The 12,735-nt window shown below is 51.8% G+C and overlaps 6 protein-coding genes across 7 annotated transcripts; 3 read left to right on the top strand and 3 right to left on the bottom strand.

Moving 5' to 3' along the window:
* Positions 1–621: 621 nt before the first annotated feature.
* H310_09200 (hypothetical protein) lies at positions 622–1,347 on the bottom strand (the record flags this gene model as incomplete). The annotated part of the gene is made up of 1 exon (XM_008875214.1): positions 622–1,347. One exon carries the CDS (start codon positions 1,345–1,347, stop codon positions 622–624), a length of 726 nt encoding a protein of 241 aa, XP_008873436.1.
* Positions 1,348–2,903: 1,556 nt separating this feature from the next.
* H310_09199 (hypothetical protein) lies at positions 2,904–3,799 on the top strand. Its single transcript, XM_008875213.1, has one exon. It carries the CDS (start codon positions 2,932–2,934, stop codon positions 3,643–3,645), a length of 714 nt encoding a protein of 237 aa, XP_008873435.1. The 5' UTR covers positions 2,904–2,931; the 3' UTR covers positions 3,646–3,799.
* Positions 3,800–4,506: 707 nt separating this feature from the next.
* Positions 4,507–5,459, top strand: H310_09198 (hypothetical protein). Its single transcript, XM_008875212.1, has 6 exons — positions 4,507–4,673; positions 4,734–4,870; positions 4,919–5,015; positions 5,059–5,133; positions 5,192–5,245; positions 5,296–5,459. Exons 1-6 carry the CDS (start codon positions 4,620–4,622, stop codon positions 5,344–5,346), a joined length of 468 nt encoding a protein of 155 aa, XP_008873434.1. The 5' UTR covers positions 4,507–4,619; the 3' UTR covers positions 5,347–5,459.
* H310_09197 lies at positions 5,323–7,220 on the bottom strand. Of its 2 annotated transcripts, XM_008875211.1 has the most exons (8): positions 7,103–7,220; positions 7,066–7,068; positions 6,907–6,979; positions 6,761–6,858; positions 6,425–6,714; positions 6,071–6,371; positions 5,855–6,003; positions 5,323–5,784 (listed from the first exon to the last, which is right to left on the bottom strand). In XM_008875211.1, exons 1-8 carry the CDS (start codon positions 7,172–7,174, stop codon positions 5,376–5,378), a joined length of 1,395 nt encoding a protein of 464 aa, XP_008873433.1. In that variant the 5' UTR covers positions 7,175–7,220; the 3' UTR covers positions 5,323–5,375. The 2 variants fall into 2 exon arrangements, with proteins under 2 accessions (XP_008873433.1, XP_008873432.1); XM_008875210.1 differs by lacking the exon at positions 7,066–7,068 and having other exon boundaries at positions 6,907–6,982.
* Positions 7,221–8,247: 1,027 nt separating this feature from the next.
* Positions 8,248–12,088, top strand: H310_09196 (hypothetical protein). Its single transcript, XM_008875209.1, has 16 exons — positions 8,248–8,825; positions 8,875–8,948; positions 8,994–9,156; positions 9,204–9,307; positions 9,361–9,478; positions 9,522–9,717; positions 9,764–9,975; positions 10,045–10,156; positions 10,212–10,251; positions 10,316–10,396; positions 10,437–10,489; positions 10,543–10,790; positions 10,842–10,948; positions 10,995–11,119; positions 11,186–11,285; positions 11,338–12,088. The coding sequence occupies exons 1-16, from the start codon at positions 8,306–8,308 to the stop codon at positions 12,064–12,066; spliced, it is 2,982 nt and encodes a 993-aa protein (XP_008873431.1). The 5' UTR covers positions 8,248–8,305; the 3' UTR covers positions 12,067–12,088.
* On the bottom strand, positions 12,089–12,700 carry H310_09195 (hypothetical protein; the record flags this gene model as incomplete). The annotated part of the gene is made up of 5 exons (XM_008875208.1): positions 12,089–12,232; positions 12,277–12,358; positions 12,413–12,473; positions 12,524–12,617; positions 12,668–12,700. 5 exons carry the CDS (start codon positions 12,698–12,700, stop codon positions 12,089–12,091), a joined length of 414 nt encoding a protein of 137 aa, XP_008873430.1.
* Positions 12,701–12,735: the final 35 nt, after the last annotated feature.

The following is a 12,735-nucleotide window of genomic DNA, read 5'->3' as shown; positions in this document are numbered from 1 at the left end:
GAAGAGTGTTGGTGATGCACGCAACCCCCATATGGATGTAAACAGTGGGATGCGACATTGACTACACATCGTGAACCACATTTAGTGTGGATACAGAATTAGTGTGGTCAACTCTGTGAACTGTGCGTGGAGAGGCCGCCCCCCAAAACAACAAAAATCAGCAGGTTCAGAATTAGTGTGGTTCACACTAATATCTGTGATGTTATTGTACTACAGTACGTAGTATATGACAGCTGCAGAACTCGCGAGGTTCCTATATAAATGTGGTTGAAGGTGCACAGCATGCAAGCGAAATGACCGCACGATCGACTCACAGGAGCAGCGATGCGCATCTCCACCGAATCGCAGCCCCTGCTTGGTCTAGTCTGCTTCATCAGTGTTTCGTCACGCCGACATGGAGACACAGTCCGAGCCCATGGTCTGAACGAACCGCGACAGTGCCAGACTCGTGGGCACGAAGCTTGACGGGGCTACCTCGAGAGAATGAACCAGGGTCTGTGAAGTGCATCTGCGGGCTTGGAAGCCACTGCTGCATTGCGGCCACCATGAGCGACGTGACAAAAGCCATACAACGGAAAAATGCTCTGGCAGATAAATTTGACCTCGTCGTCGCGACATGGTTTATTCGTCGGCACTTGAGCTCGACGACGTCAAAATTATATCGTCCAACAAGACAGCGACTTCGTTGGTCTTGAACCAAGGCAGGGTGTACGGGGCGTTGTACCCCATGTACTCCCATGCAGGTCGGCCGTGCTCGTTTCGCTTCATCTGGAACTTGCCTTCAATGTCAATCACGCCAATCACTTCGGCAGCCGCAGCTTCAGCGGTGTTCTTGGTGAGCTCCCCTGAGAACTTTTTGACCGCGACGAGGCGCGAATCGAGCTTCTTGATGCGCACTTTCGGGTCCAACGGAGTTGGAGGTGCCGTTCCTTGCGCGGTGTACTTGGACGGCAGCAAGAAACTCATCGACATGTCAACGCTGTCGTTCGACGTTGACATCACCACAGGCACGGTCATGTTGATAGGCTCGCCTCCTTCGGCCTCCAAGTTCTCCGCTGTTGACACGACCACAGGGGACGTCATCGGAATGGCTTCGCCGGGGCCGTTTTCACCCAACTGCGACTTGTTCTCTGGCTTCCCAAACACACCAAAGTAGCGCGCCAGGGCCCCAAACGCCATGCGCGTGAACTGGACATTTGTCGCAACCCCTGGGATGTCCTTCGACGACACAGACGCCACATACACCGGTTCGTAGCGGCGGATCTCGATGTCTTGTTGGGGCCCAATGAACCCCAAGCTCTCGTACTGGGGAGTCTCTTCATGAATTCGCCCAAAAACCGTCCCCATGCCTCTCGCTTGTGGTAACTTTTCAACTAGCCAAGCACGATTTGTCGCGCTGTTCCAACGGGTCCATGTCGTTGCCCTCGGTAGGTGACAAGTTCAATCCAAACGTTAAAATCAATTGTGTTGTTTGTTTTTAAGATATACTTTTTAAAAAGAGACTAAAGGATGCATATATATTGTCATCGCAGCGTGCTACATTTAACGGGATTGCTGAAGCTTCTCGGACACTCTGCTCGTTGTGGACCCATCGTGACGGCAGCAACGGGGCATGCGCGGGTCAACATGCCATTCGAGCAGGTCCTCCCGAGCGAGGGTCTGACATTGTGGCGAGCATTTCGGGGTGTAGATGTAGCGCCTCGCAGCGACGACCCCGTCACGATGATGCATTTCTAGTGGCAGGAGGCAACCCTGTGTCAAGGGTTTGATTCTAGTTCGTATCGGGAGTGCATACCCGATGTGGATGCAATTTCGCAGCCACATGAACCAAGTGCGCACGGCATCGGCTCTTTGGTTTGCGCCAAACTCAAAACCCTGTCTCGCCGTGTGTATCGATGTGTACACCGTTCGTGAAGTGAGCGCATGAACCATGAATTTACCACAACGGTAAGCACCCAACATGAATCGGGGAATTCAATAGTCAAATTATTGATTGGTTTAAGACGGTCGTTCATCATTCACCGGACTCTCGTGCTCGTCCCCACGCCAAGGCTGAGTTATCCCATGACCAGGCCCGCTGCACTTGCTACACAACGGATAGGTTGACAGTTCACTGAAGTCCATCGCGAAGGCGACGTTGGCCCTAAGACGAGTGACGAGGTCGACCGTTTGCAGCGTCCACGAACTCAATCGAGGCGAGAATGGCGCAGGATTGCGCTAACGGTTCCACATACACTACAATCCGGGCTGTTTAAGCTCGTCGACACGTCAACCACGTACAAACAACTCCACCCATCACTCTTCTGCCTTCCAAAACAATGCATCGCAATCTTTCGGCGCTCTCGCCCTCCCATCTCCAGCATGTGACGTCAGGTGCGCTCCATCTCGTGTCGGGAATGCTTTCAGCGACACCGAATGTATTGAATGAAAAAAGTTCGTGCCAAGCATAATTGTATTTGCTGACATATACTTGATTTCACTATAATGTGTAGCACCATTTAAATAAATGCTAAGATTCAATATATATTTTCATGATGGATCGATATTTCTCCCATGTTCAACCTACCCCTTTTCAATATCTTGGACGTTGTATGTGGCCCAATGTCGTCGTTACAGAGTCGCGTTTATGGTATTTTGTTCCACCAATCAAGCGTCGTAAAGACGCTGCATTGAACGTTTGATTGGCTGCTCCCAACACGAAGAAGACCCACCTTGAGCCGATGTTTAGGTTTCCCCATACATTGTTGCCGCTTTATAATTATATGAGGTTCAGTATTGAAATTCATGGGGTCGAATATGAGGTGGAGGGAAGGGGTTCAGAATGGAAAGCTCGGATTTTGAATTTAAACTTGGATTTTGTATGAGGGGTTGTGTTACGTACAACATGGGTTGTTCACTTTTCAAATCTTAGCCGAGGCGACAGACACGAGGATGGGGCGAGGACCGGCGAAAGCGAAAAAGGATGCGGGCTCGAGCAAGCGCGGTGCTGCCAGTGCCGCTGCGGCAGGAAAGCAAACCCGCAAGCCCCGCAAGAAGAAGGACCCGAACGCTCCCAAGCGTGCATTGACTCCGTTCATGTTCTTTGGCAAGGAGTGCCGAGAGATTCTCAAAGTCGAAATGCCCCACTTGGGATTCCTGGAAGTGTCTTCCGAAATTGGCCGTCGCTGGGCTCAAGTCAGTGATCAGGACAAAAAGAAGTACGAAAAGATGGCGCAGTCTGACAAAGACCGGTATCAAGACGAGAAAGACCAGTACACGCCTGACCCGGAATACGAAAATGCCGGCAAGACCAAGGGTGCTCGTGGCAAGAACAAGGATCCTAACGCCCCCAAGAGGCCACTGTCGGCGTATTTCTTTTTCTGCCAGGAAGTTCGTCCAACCATCCGTGAAAAGAATCCCACCAAATCCATCACAGAAATTGCCCCGTTGTTGGCCGAACAATGGCGATTGCTGCCTGAGAAGAAGCGCACAAAGTACCACAAACTCGCCTCGGATGCCAAGGCAAATTACCAAACAGCTTTGGCAACGTACAAGAACGGCGGTGTTGCTGTCGCTGACGAGGACGACGAAGTCGAAGACGTAGAAGAGGAGGTTCAAGAGGAAGACGACGAAGAGGAGGAAGAAGAAGAAGAAGACGATGAGTAGGGTGGCGTAGACCTTAGTTATTCCATGTGGGGGTGTCCCAAAGAAAGGCATCAATTCTTGTTATCGCACAGTGCATCATGCAATTGCGTCGGTCCAACGTCCCGTTCCCTTCCCCATAGCATTCCCGCCAAATCGGAAAATTTGAATTTCACAACTTGAAGTTGACTTGTGTGTCCTTTACGATAGGTCGAATCCAACCAATCGTAGATTCGGACATGGCGCGCAATGACCGCGACGGCAGCGTCCCAACTCCTCAAGCCCACCTCATCCTTCATCGTGGGTCGTTGCAGCGAGGAAGGGTATATGATGGAGAAGAGGCATTGGTGTACACGGTCGCGAAACACAATTGGTCGATGTGCGCAGGCGGAACCCACTTGTTCAACCAGTGATGTACCGCCGCGTCGGGTTTCCCGTGGGTGACCATCGAGATGCAGTCGTCGCGGGAGTTACAGACGTTTGTAACCGCTTCTAGGATAGCATCCTGTGTTGGAACGGCATCCGGCAATGAGCTGCTGGAGTGGGGGCAACGACGAGCCGACTCTCGACGACCTCTTGTTGTACGCAGACAACGAGGCGTTTGCATTGAACCTGATTGACGAGCCCAGCCGTGGACTTCAACGAACGTTGCGGACGCCTCAGAAAACTCAGGTCGGAGTCATTCCCCGTCCACCTAGCCGCGTGCCACCGAACAATGCAAGGCGAGTCTCATCCCGCTCTCCGATCAATATTCAATCGAAAGAGCCCGACGTTGATGAAGGCACTGGAAGTGACAATGCTTCGACAGAGGTGAGTTTCCAGTCCCCTTATTCAGTCGACAGGTCCAAATATGCTGTCCAAAGGGAGACACCGAAGTTTGCCCTGATACGCCATTTGACTTGAAAGTGCTCGAGCAGTTGGCGGTGACCAACTTGCGTGGCTCGTTCAGCAGCTCATGTCAACCACCGCGGACTGCGAGCTCATCCCAGGCCACTCAAATGCACTCGGTCTTGCACGAAGTCCTCGACGATGATGGCGAGTGCAACAACCAGGTGCACAGTTCATTTCCCGCAACCACGGGCAACGCGCTACAATCCTGTACTTTTTCCCAGGCGCCAAGTCAGCCAATGTCAACCTGGTCCGAAAGCGCCATGCATCGAGTGAAGGAAGACCAGCTTTTGAAGCAACGGATGACGCGCATGCGAGCGCAAATGCAGCTGACGATCAGTCGACTGAGAAGGCAAAACGAGTACGTCCCATACGTGGACACAACAGTCGGTATTGATAAGCTCGGCAGGGAGCTGATGGGTGCGTTGACGGCTTCCAAAGACCTGAGTGCAAAGCGGGAGAAGCATCTTGTGGCCGACCATGCATTCAAGCTCGCATCAAAGGAGGTATGGGCAATACGATTCAGTTTTGGAACAATGGCTTGTGTAGCGACAAATTACATTGCTGAAGAGGCAACTAGCAGAGGCCACAACCGCGATCAAAACCGCCCAAACCAAGTTCGAGGTATATTTCCAGGATACAACTCCCATCGCCGTTTGACAAGAAACTTGCGATGGTGTAGAGGGAAGTGGCCGACCTGACGACCCAAGTGGCCGATCTTAAATTCGAGAACAAGGCAAGTGATCGGGCAAATATTTGCGGCGGTGGACTAACCTGTCACGACAGCTGATGCAAACCGCGTACGAAAAAGGCCGGGAAACATGGCCGACCAGCTAGAGAGGTTCTGTATTCCATGGGGGTTAAGTCTATGCGTTGTTGGCGCCGTTAAACTTGACTCGGATGTCGTCGTCGCCCATGAACCCTGCACTAATTCCATTCGTATTGCCGCCAAATAGTCGTCGCTCCCACGAGTTGATGTCAAAGTAGATGAACTGGGCCACGCCGTTGCCTTCATTCGGCTGCCTCTTGAACCACAGTTTGAGCTCAACGTGGTAACGCCACTCGCGAATATACAGCTCCTGGGCCGCACACGCCTGCGCCACGTCTTTCGGCATGGCGTAAAACACAAAGAAGAGCGTTTCTAGCTGGAATTTGGACAAGTGCGCTGTCTTCAGCACGGGCGGCTGGTTGTAGTAGCAGGCTGGCAGGTTGTACTGTGGTTCTTTTGTGCAGGGACCGTCTGCCCACGGCGATGCAAACGTTTGATGCAGCGATCTAGATGAAGAAGCGATGGAGTGAGCATATCCTTTCCGTTGCCTCTTCTTCCAACTTAAAGTCAACGTACTCGGACGAATTTAGATTCATGCCCAGCGTGGTCAAGTCGTAGCCGTGAACGAGTGGCCGCTCCGACTCGTTGGGCCGCATAAACTGGAGCATCCCAATGAGGCCAAATTTGGGGTACTCGTCCGCTTTTCGGTCGGACGCGACACCGCCCTGCACATTCGCAAGTTAGCTCTTCACCCCAGAACCTTCAAGATGGATGAAGTCGAGCAGCACGCACTTGCTTCGTTTCACCAAGCGTTGGGAACGAATTCATGTTGTTTGCGTGAAAGTTGCCTTGAGAAAAGTTGGTGCTGTTTCCTCCGGATCGGGACCCAATCGACGTGTTGTTTGCGTTGTTCGTGGGATGGTGGCGCTGGAGCATGGCGTCGTTGGTCGTTGACATGGATTTCTCGTTGTTCAGGGGCGGCTGCGTCGCCCCGCCAAACGTCGACAGCGCCGGGAAGTCTTCTTTTTGAATGACAAACTCCGAATTTTGCCGGTACGACGACGATGTCGAATCGACGTCGAGGGGCAGGGAGCTGCGACACAAGAACTTGTCAACAACGGATTCCAACGAGGAAGCAAGCCCCACCGAGACGTGAGGGCAGGAAACTCGGACATGTCAGGGCCCTTTTCCGAGAAAATCTGCCGGGGTGCTTTCGGTGCAGCGGGACTTGATTCCGTGCTCAATGTACGGGCCATGTAGTTCATCTCATGCGGAGGCAGTCCGCCGCTGCTTGGAGCGGCAGGTGGCGGCCGCAGAACGTTGTTTGACGAACTGTTAGTTCCCATGCCCATTCCCATGCCGACGCCACCTCCCATCCCCATGCTGGACATACCAATGCTGCCCATACCCAAACCAGTAGTAGTCGCAGCAAGAAACTAAGGGGTGTCAAGTCGGTCGACGATCGGGATCGTCGGGCCGTACCGAATTCATGCCACCGGATTGCACGTTGGAACCTCCAAAGTTGCCGAATGCACTCGGTGGCATGGACAACCCTGCTCCTGTTGGCAATCCTTCGTTGCCTGTTGAGCACAAGCATAACTCTCGACATGCTCAGCACACGCGCGTACCTGCCATGCTTGACGGCCCAGCCTTGAAAAACCCTTCCTGTCGATTATAGTAGTACTGACTTGCATCGAAATCCTCCTAACGTCATGCACTCAGTCCCTGACGTGGTACATGTGGGAAGAGGGCGATCTAGAGAATGAGGTCCATTCCCCCGATCTGACCTCCTGTTACTCCTCCCAAAGATGAGGGACGATGTACCTGATCTTCTGCTGTCTGGATATTGTCCTTGAAATACGCTAGCTTGTCCTTTGACGGATCCAGGACACTCATGGGGCTGCGCTGCCGCCGCCGGTTCTCTCGAATTGTTCGTTTTGCGAAACACCACACATAAGCTGTTCGGATAATCCCTATAACTAAACTCAATGATGAGCTATGTATCCGGAAGACCAAATATCGCTCCAGCCCCCATCATTGCATGCGCCGCGCGAAGAGTAGTGGACGCGCGTTGAGCACGACGATGAAAGAAAAGGTAAAAGAGTTGTGGGCTACGTCGTTCGAAAGCTGGATCGACGTCCCTGGAGTGGAAGGTGTGCTGTACTCGCGACAGTACTCGACGGCGAGAGCTGCGATGTCTGTTCCCAACTTATGTACCCTCCGTCCGTATTGAACTCGAATCTATTGCGGAACCCCATGGGCGAGCTGTTGTCTCAAGAAAAGAACGATGCAGCACACGAACAATTCAAAGCCCGCATGAAAACTGAGGTGTTTCCAGAACAATGCTGGGTGCGACATTTGTTCGGGTTTTCGAACGAGTGGCGTGAGCCCAGCTTTGTGCTTGCATGCCCGCCCCATGCGGTGGACAGCACGCGAGAAACCGTGCTACGATTAACTGCCGATTTGACAAGACGCGATCTACGAATACGAACCGATCCGTAACAACCCGTACGTGCTGTTTCGCAAGACCACCCATTTCTTGATGACCTCAACAGTGGATGCTGAGGTTTACGTCATTCGAACGAATCGACCTCCCATCGTCAATGCAGAGCCCTTTGGGATGTAAATGAGCTGGCGTAATGCACTTCTTGACGACTGTCCATGCTTCCCGTCGACTTTTTCGTTGTCAACTGGATATTCGATTGGTCTTGCGAAAATGAATCGACCGTCAAATTTGCCATCGACACATTACAACGTCCTGCGAAGGGCATGAATACACAACTTTGCGCTCTTTAACGGCCTTGGTTCCGCAAGTCTGTCCCTATTGCATGTTGCTTCCAGACAAAGATCGTCGTTCAATGCGCATTTCGGACTGCTGTGAATGATGCTTGCGTACTCTTTCCTAGACGATACGGATAAAATTTTCCGGATATCCTTTTCCCGCGTGCGACTTGAATTGAATTGCGAGTCTAAAAAGGCGCACGAAGAACGACCTCCACGCCAGCCGCGGCAGGATCTCTCACGACCATGAGCTTACTCCGGATGCGCCCGAAGGCGATTCCGAACGATAGGAACAAGCAGTTTGTGTCACCCAGTGGACCATCCCCACCCAGTCGGCGGTCAGACAACTACAAGTCGGGCGACATGGTCATCAAGAACTTGCCCTTTCTTTCCTTCCTGAACCCACTCCGGGATTTGGATTGCTTGTTCAAACCATTCAAGTCTCCTTGCGAAAGCCTTCGAACTCAAGAAAGTGTTCGGTTGCTCAGCGTCAAGACGCTCGGGTCGCGACGTCGATGGGGCAACATCCCAACATCCATGGCAAAAGTCCAGCCTGCCGTCGACGTAGTTATGGATTTTGTCCAAGATGCGCCACAGGATGCTGAACCTGAAGAAACGAAGAAGGATGATGGACCAGCCGCCGAGCCACTCGTGCTATGGTCCGGTGAGGTCGATGGACAAGATGTCGAGACAGTTGTTCCTGAGATCATTGGCAAATTCCTTCGCCCGCATCAGCGTGAGGGCGTCCAGTTTATGTTTGATTGTGGTATGTTTGATATTTCCCGCTGAGTGGCTTGACTAACTAAAATTTGTAGTCAACGGTATTCGTGGATTCGAAGGCAATGGTTGCATCTTGGCAGATGACATGGGTCTGGGGAAAACGCTGCAGGTTCATCCCAAGTATGCATTGCGTTTATCAATCATATGTGTGTAGAGCATTGCCATCATGTACACGTTACTCTGCACAAGCATGGAAAACCCTGACCAACCGACGATCAATCGAGCTGTCGTGGTGTGCCCGACGTCGTTAGTGAAGAACTGGGACGACGAAGTCGTCAAGTGGCTCAAGGGCAAGGTCAAGACCATCGCGCTGTATGGTACGAGTGAGTCTGTTGTACCTCATCTCTCTTGACGTTGTGGGCAGAGTCTGGCAGGGAAAACGTGATCAGTGGCATCCTCAGTTTTATCAACGGCAGCAAATGGGCCAACAAAAGCATGGCCCCAAAAGTTCTCATCATTTCGTACGAGGTACATTCGTTTGATTTTCGCACGGTGCGTTGTGCTTGAATCCCACGATACAGACGTTTCGCATGCATGCCGAGAAGTTCGTGAATGAACCGCAAGCGTGCGAATTATTGATTTGTGATGAAGCCCATCGACTCAAGAACGCTCAATCCCAGATCAATCAAGCCCTTGCAGGTGCGCCAAGCACGGCGTCTATGTCATGTCATGTTCGTTCTAGCATTGCCGTGTCGGCGCCGCATCTTGCTCTCAGGAACTCCGATGCAAAACGACTTGGAGGAGTTTTATGCGATGGTGGACTTTACCAATCCAAACATATTGGGCGACACTCGCGAGTTTCGACGGCGATACTTGGGTCCTATCCTGGTGGGCCGCGAGCCCGATTGCTCCGATCACGACCGAAAACTGGCCCAGAGGTGCGTGTTTCTTCGGCAAGCCACGCGTAACATTGAGCTTTCGCAGGTGCTCGGGGGAAATGTGCGAAATTGTCAACCAGTTCATCCTCAGACGGACGAATTCGTTGAATGCCAAGTTCCTCCCGCCAAAACTAACACAGGTTGTGTGTTGCAACCTGTCGTACATTCAGCATCAAATGTATTCGCACTTCCTGCACTCGAACGCATACCGGAACATGATGAAGAAAAATAGCACCCATGTACTGTCGTCCATCACCGGTACTGTGGATTAATTCGATCGTGGAATTCTTGAGTTGCTGCTTGCTCATGGCATTGGATTTTCCATAGCACTCAAGAAGCTGTGCAACCACCCTAGCTTAATTATTGAACAGCAAGCAAGTGGCCAAACCAAAGTCGCAGCTGGGTTTGAAGATTGCATGGCGTACCTCCCTGAACAAGGGTGCCGTTGTACTACTGCTTTTTGTGCTGCCAATTTTCATTGCAAACTTTTGTAGCCATCGCAACCGGTCTTGCCACCCCGAGTGGTCAGGCAAGGTACATGTTCCCATCGAGATCTTCGCGACTGTACGAGTCGCGGGGTTGATTCCGTTGATCGTAGTTTCAAGTATTGGACAGACTCATGCAAGTCATGCGGCGGAAGACAGATGATCGCATCGTGATTGTATCGAATTACACCCAGGTACGCGAAGCACCAAACTGCATGGCTCACATACTAATAGACGTTGGATGTTGTGTCGGCCCTTTGCCGTGAGCGCAATTTCCCATCTGTTCGGTAGGGATAGACTATTCTATCGTCTTGGATGCACTGTGTAAAATAATGATGAGGCTTGACGGTTCAACGTCTGCGAAGAAACGAAAAAGCCTCGTCGATGTCTTCAATGATCCAAAGACCAACTCGTTTGCGTTTCTTCTGTCGAGTAAAGCGGGTGGCTGTGGCCTCAACTTGATCGGCGCGAATCGGTTGGTGCTATTCGACCCAGACTGGAATCCAGCCACAGACAAACAAGCTGCCGCGCGCATTTGGCGAGAGGGGCAAAAGAAGCAATGTTTTATTTATCGCTTTGTTGCAACTGGTATTCTTGTGTGTCACGAAGCGTCTCGCCTGACGTCTAGTTGCAATTCAGGTACGCTGGAGGAAAAGATATTCCAGCGGCAGTTGTCAAAAGAAGGTCTCCAGAGCATCGTGGACGACAAGGAAGAAGTGAACTCGCTGTCGACCAAGGATCTTAAGGTTGGCAATGTCGTCGTGGTCGTGAAATCATCCTTGTCTTGCGTAGAGGCTTTTTGTGTTTATGGAGGGCACCCCGTCCGACACACACGATCAGCTCAAGTGCCAACGCTGCAAAATTTCCGACGAAAACGAACACTGCGACCATTCGATGATGGTTGAGCCACAAATTGGGTACTTTACATGCAATTGTTGCCGTCGTTCTCATTCATTTTACCATTCTCATGTACATGTGAGCAGTATGCCTGCCGAAGAAGACTTGAACAACTGGAGCCATCATTACTCGTACGCTACGGTTGAGGATGAAATCATGCAAGAAGCACAAGCAAACCAGAACTTGGTACGTTCGAGACAACAACTGTTTCCGTTTCTTTGGTCATGATGATGGATAGGTGAGCTTTGTGTTTAGCTGTCGAGTGGATTGGGAACTGTTCCAAGTCCGAGCTGAAAAAGAGCGGCAAGAACAACTGGCAATTGACCAAGAAAACTTGTTAAAAACCAACAACCGTCACAGCAGCGACGATGGCGAAGACGGTGACAGTGCGCCATCCACCGATGAGGTCGACATCGAACAGCAGCTGCCAACGACCTCCAAACGAATACGAAGCACGGGCAGGAGTTGCATTGCCAAGGACAAACCACACACTGGTCGCATCAAGCGACGTCCAGAAAAGACGTACGACAGCTCGGAGGAAGAATTATCGGACGACGTCGGAGATTCCCAGAGCGATAACGACGAGTTCCTGTACGAGAAGCCGCCTACAGCGAAAAGACCCAAACCTGTTGAATTGAGCGAGAGCGAAGTCGAATTTGAAGGAGGGACGACGGTGGTGCAGAGGCACCAGCCGGCTCGCATGGAAGTAATCTCTGGAGCGAACAACGACTGCCATGATGTCCAGGAGGAGCAGAGCGTCGAGTCGTCTAACACTTTGGAGATGCATTCGACGGAGTCACGTGGATATGCCTCCCCTCGAGACGACGAAACAAAGGAAGAGGTTATTTGGGCGTGCAATCGATGCACCATGCACAACCCGATCGAGGTCGATTCGTGCGAAGGGTGTGGAATGCCCCAACCTCGCCGAGCCAAGAAGCACCTGTCGCCTTCGATTTACGTCGAATAGAAAATTTCCAGTTTGTGTGGCGTTAGTGCGCTTCCTGTGCTTGATTGTGCTGAAGCACGAGACTCTTCACATGACTCTCAAACTTTGCAGACGTGATGCGCTCGCCAAGAATGGCAAATGGATTCGACATGGCATTCACGTACAGCTTGTGGACGTCCGCGAAGAACTAATGCGAACTGGGTCAGCATGACCAAGTGACCAGGACGATACCGCTCGCATGTCGGAGTCCTTCAGAGGGGCGTCTTGCACAACCGCAATGAGCTTTACCAACGTGTTGGTGACGTAGCCGTACCTACAACACATCAGTCAAACGTGGCATCTTGCGCCGTTGGAGGCGGCGTCGTACACTCGGAAATCCTCGACGGGTCCCAAGAAACCCAGGTACATATCGTCCTTTGACAGTTTGACTGCAAAAGAATGTCATGCCGTGGCAATGATGGCAATCGTGGCGCCATACCTCGTTCCTCGACAATGTCCAACGCGATGTGAGCAATGTAATGAAACGACAGGTCGTCATCTTCGCAGTACGCTCGGACAAACAATGGATTGTTCTACACACGCAGATTCTTGTCATGGACCGCCGACATGTCCGCGCACGCACATTTGCCCCAACGATGGCCACGCACGCGATCATGTTGTCGTTCCTGTGTGGGTTGTCGATAGTAGGAA

Source organism: Aphanomyces invadans (assembly GCF_000520115.1).
Source record: "Aphanomyces invadans strain NJM9701 unplaced genomic scaffold supercont1.20, whole genome shotgun sequence".
Lineage (NCBI taxonomy): Eukaryota > Oomycota > Saprolegniomycetes > Saprolegniales > Verrucalvaceae > Aphanomyces > Aphanomyces invadans.
The sequence above is the reverse complement of the archived record's forward strand: the minus strand, read 5'-3'. Positions and strand labels throughout refer to the sequence as shown.

What these genes read in the sequence shown, in the direction of transcription:
- H310_09199 (XM_008875213.1), top strand. Translation starts at nt 2,932, where the DNA reads ATGGGGCGAGGACCGGCGAAAGCGAAAAAGGATGCGGGCTCGAGCAAG.
- H310_09198 (XM_008875212.1), top strand. Translation starts at nt 4,620, where the DNA reads ATGCACTCGGTCTTGCACGAAGTCCTCGACGATGATGGCGAGTGCAAC. An exon ending in CCGCCCAAACCAAGTTCGAG is followed by an intron (nt 5,134 to 5,191) that starts GTATATTTCCAG and finishes GCGATGGTGTAG; the next exon opens with AGGGAAGTGGCCGACCTGAC. An exon ending in ATCTTAAATTCGAGAACAAG is followed by an intron (nt 5,246 to 5,295) that starts GCAAGTGATCGG and finishes CTGTCACGACAG; the next exon opens with CTGATGCAAACCGCGTACGA.
- H310_09197 (XM_008875211.1), bottom strand. Translation starts at nt 7,174, where the DNA reads ATGAGTGTCCTGGATCCGTCAAAGGACAAGCTAGCGTATTTCAAGGAC. An exon ending in AATCCGGTGGCATGAATTCG is followed by an intron (nt 6,715 to 6,760) that starts GTACGGCCCGAC and finishes GACACCCCTTAG; the next exon opens with TTTCTTGCTGCGACTACTAC. An exon ending in TTTCCTGCCCTCACGTCTCG is followed by an intron (nt 6,372 to 6,424) that starts GTGGGGCTTGCT and finishes CTTGTGTCGCAG; the next exon opens with CTCCCTGCCCCTCGACGTCG.
- H310_09196 (XM_008875209.1), top strand. Translation starts at nt 8,306, where the DNA reads ATGAGCTTACTCCGGATGCGCCCGAAGGCGATTCCGAACGATAGGAAC. An exon ending in TGTACTGTCGTCCATCACCG is followed by an intron (nt 9,976 to 10,044) that starts GTACTGTGGATT and finishes GATTTTCCATAG; the next exon opens with CACTCAAGAAGCTGTGCAAC. An exon ending in TTGTATCGAATTACACCCAG is followed by an intron (nt 10,397 to 10,436) that starts GTACGCGAAGCA and finishes ACATACTAATAG; the next exon opens with ACGTTGGATGTTGTGTCGGC.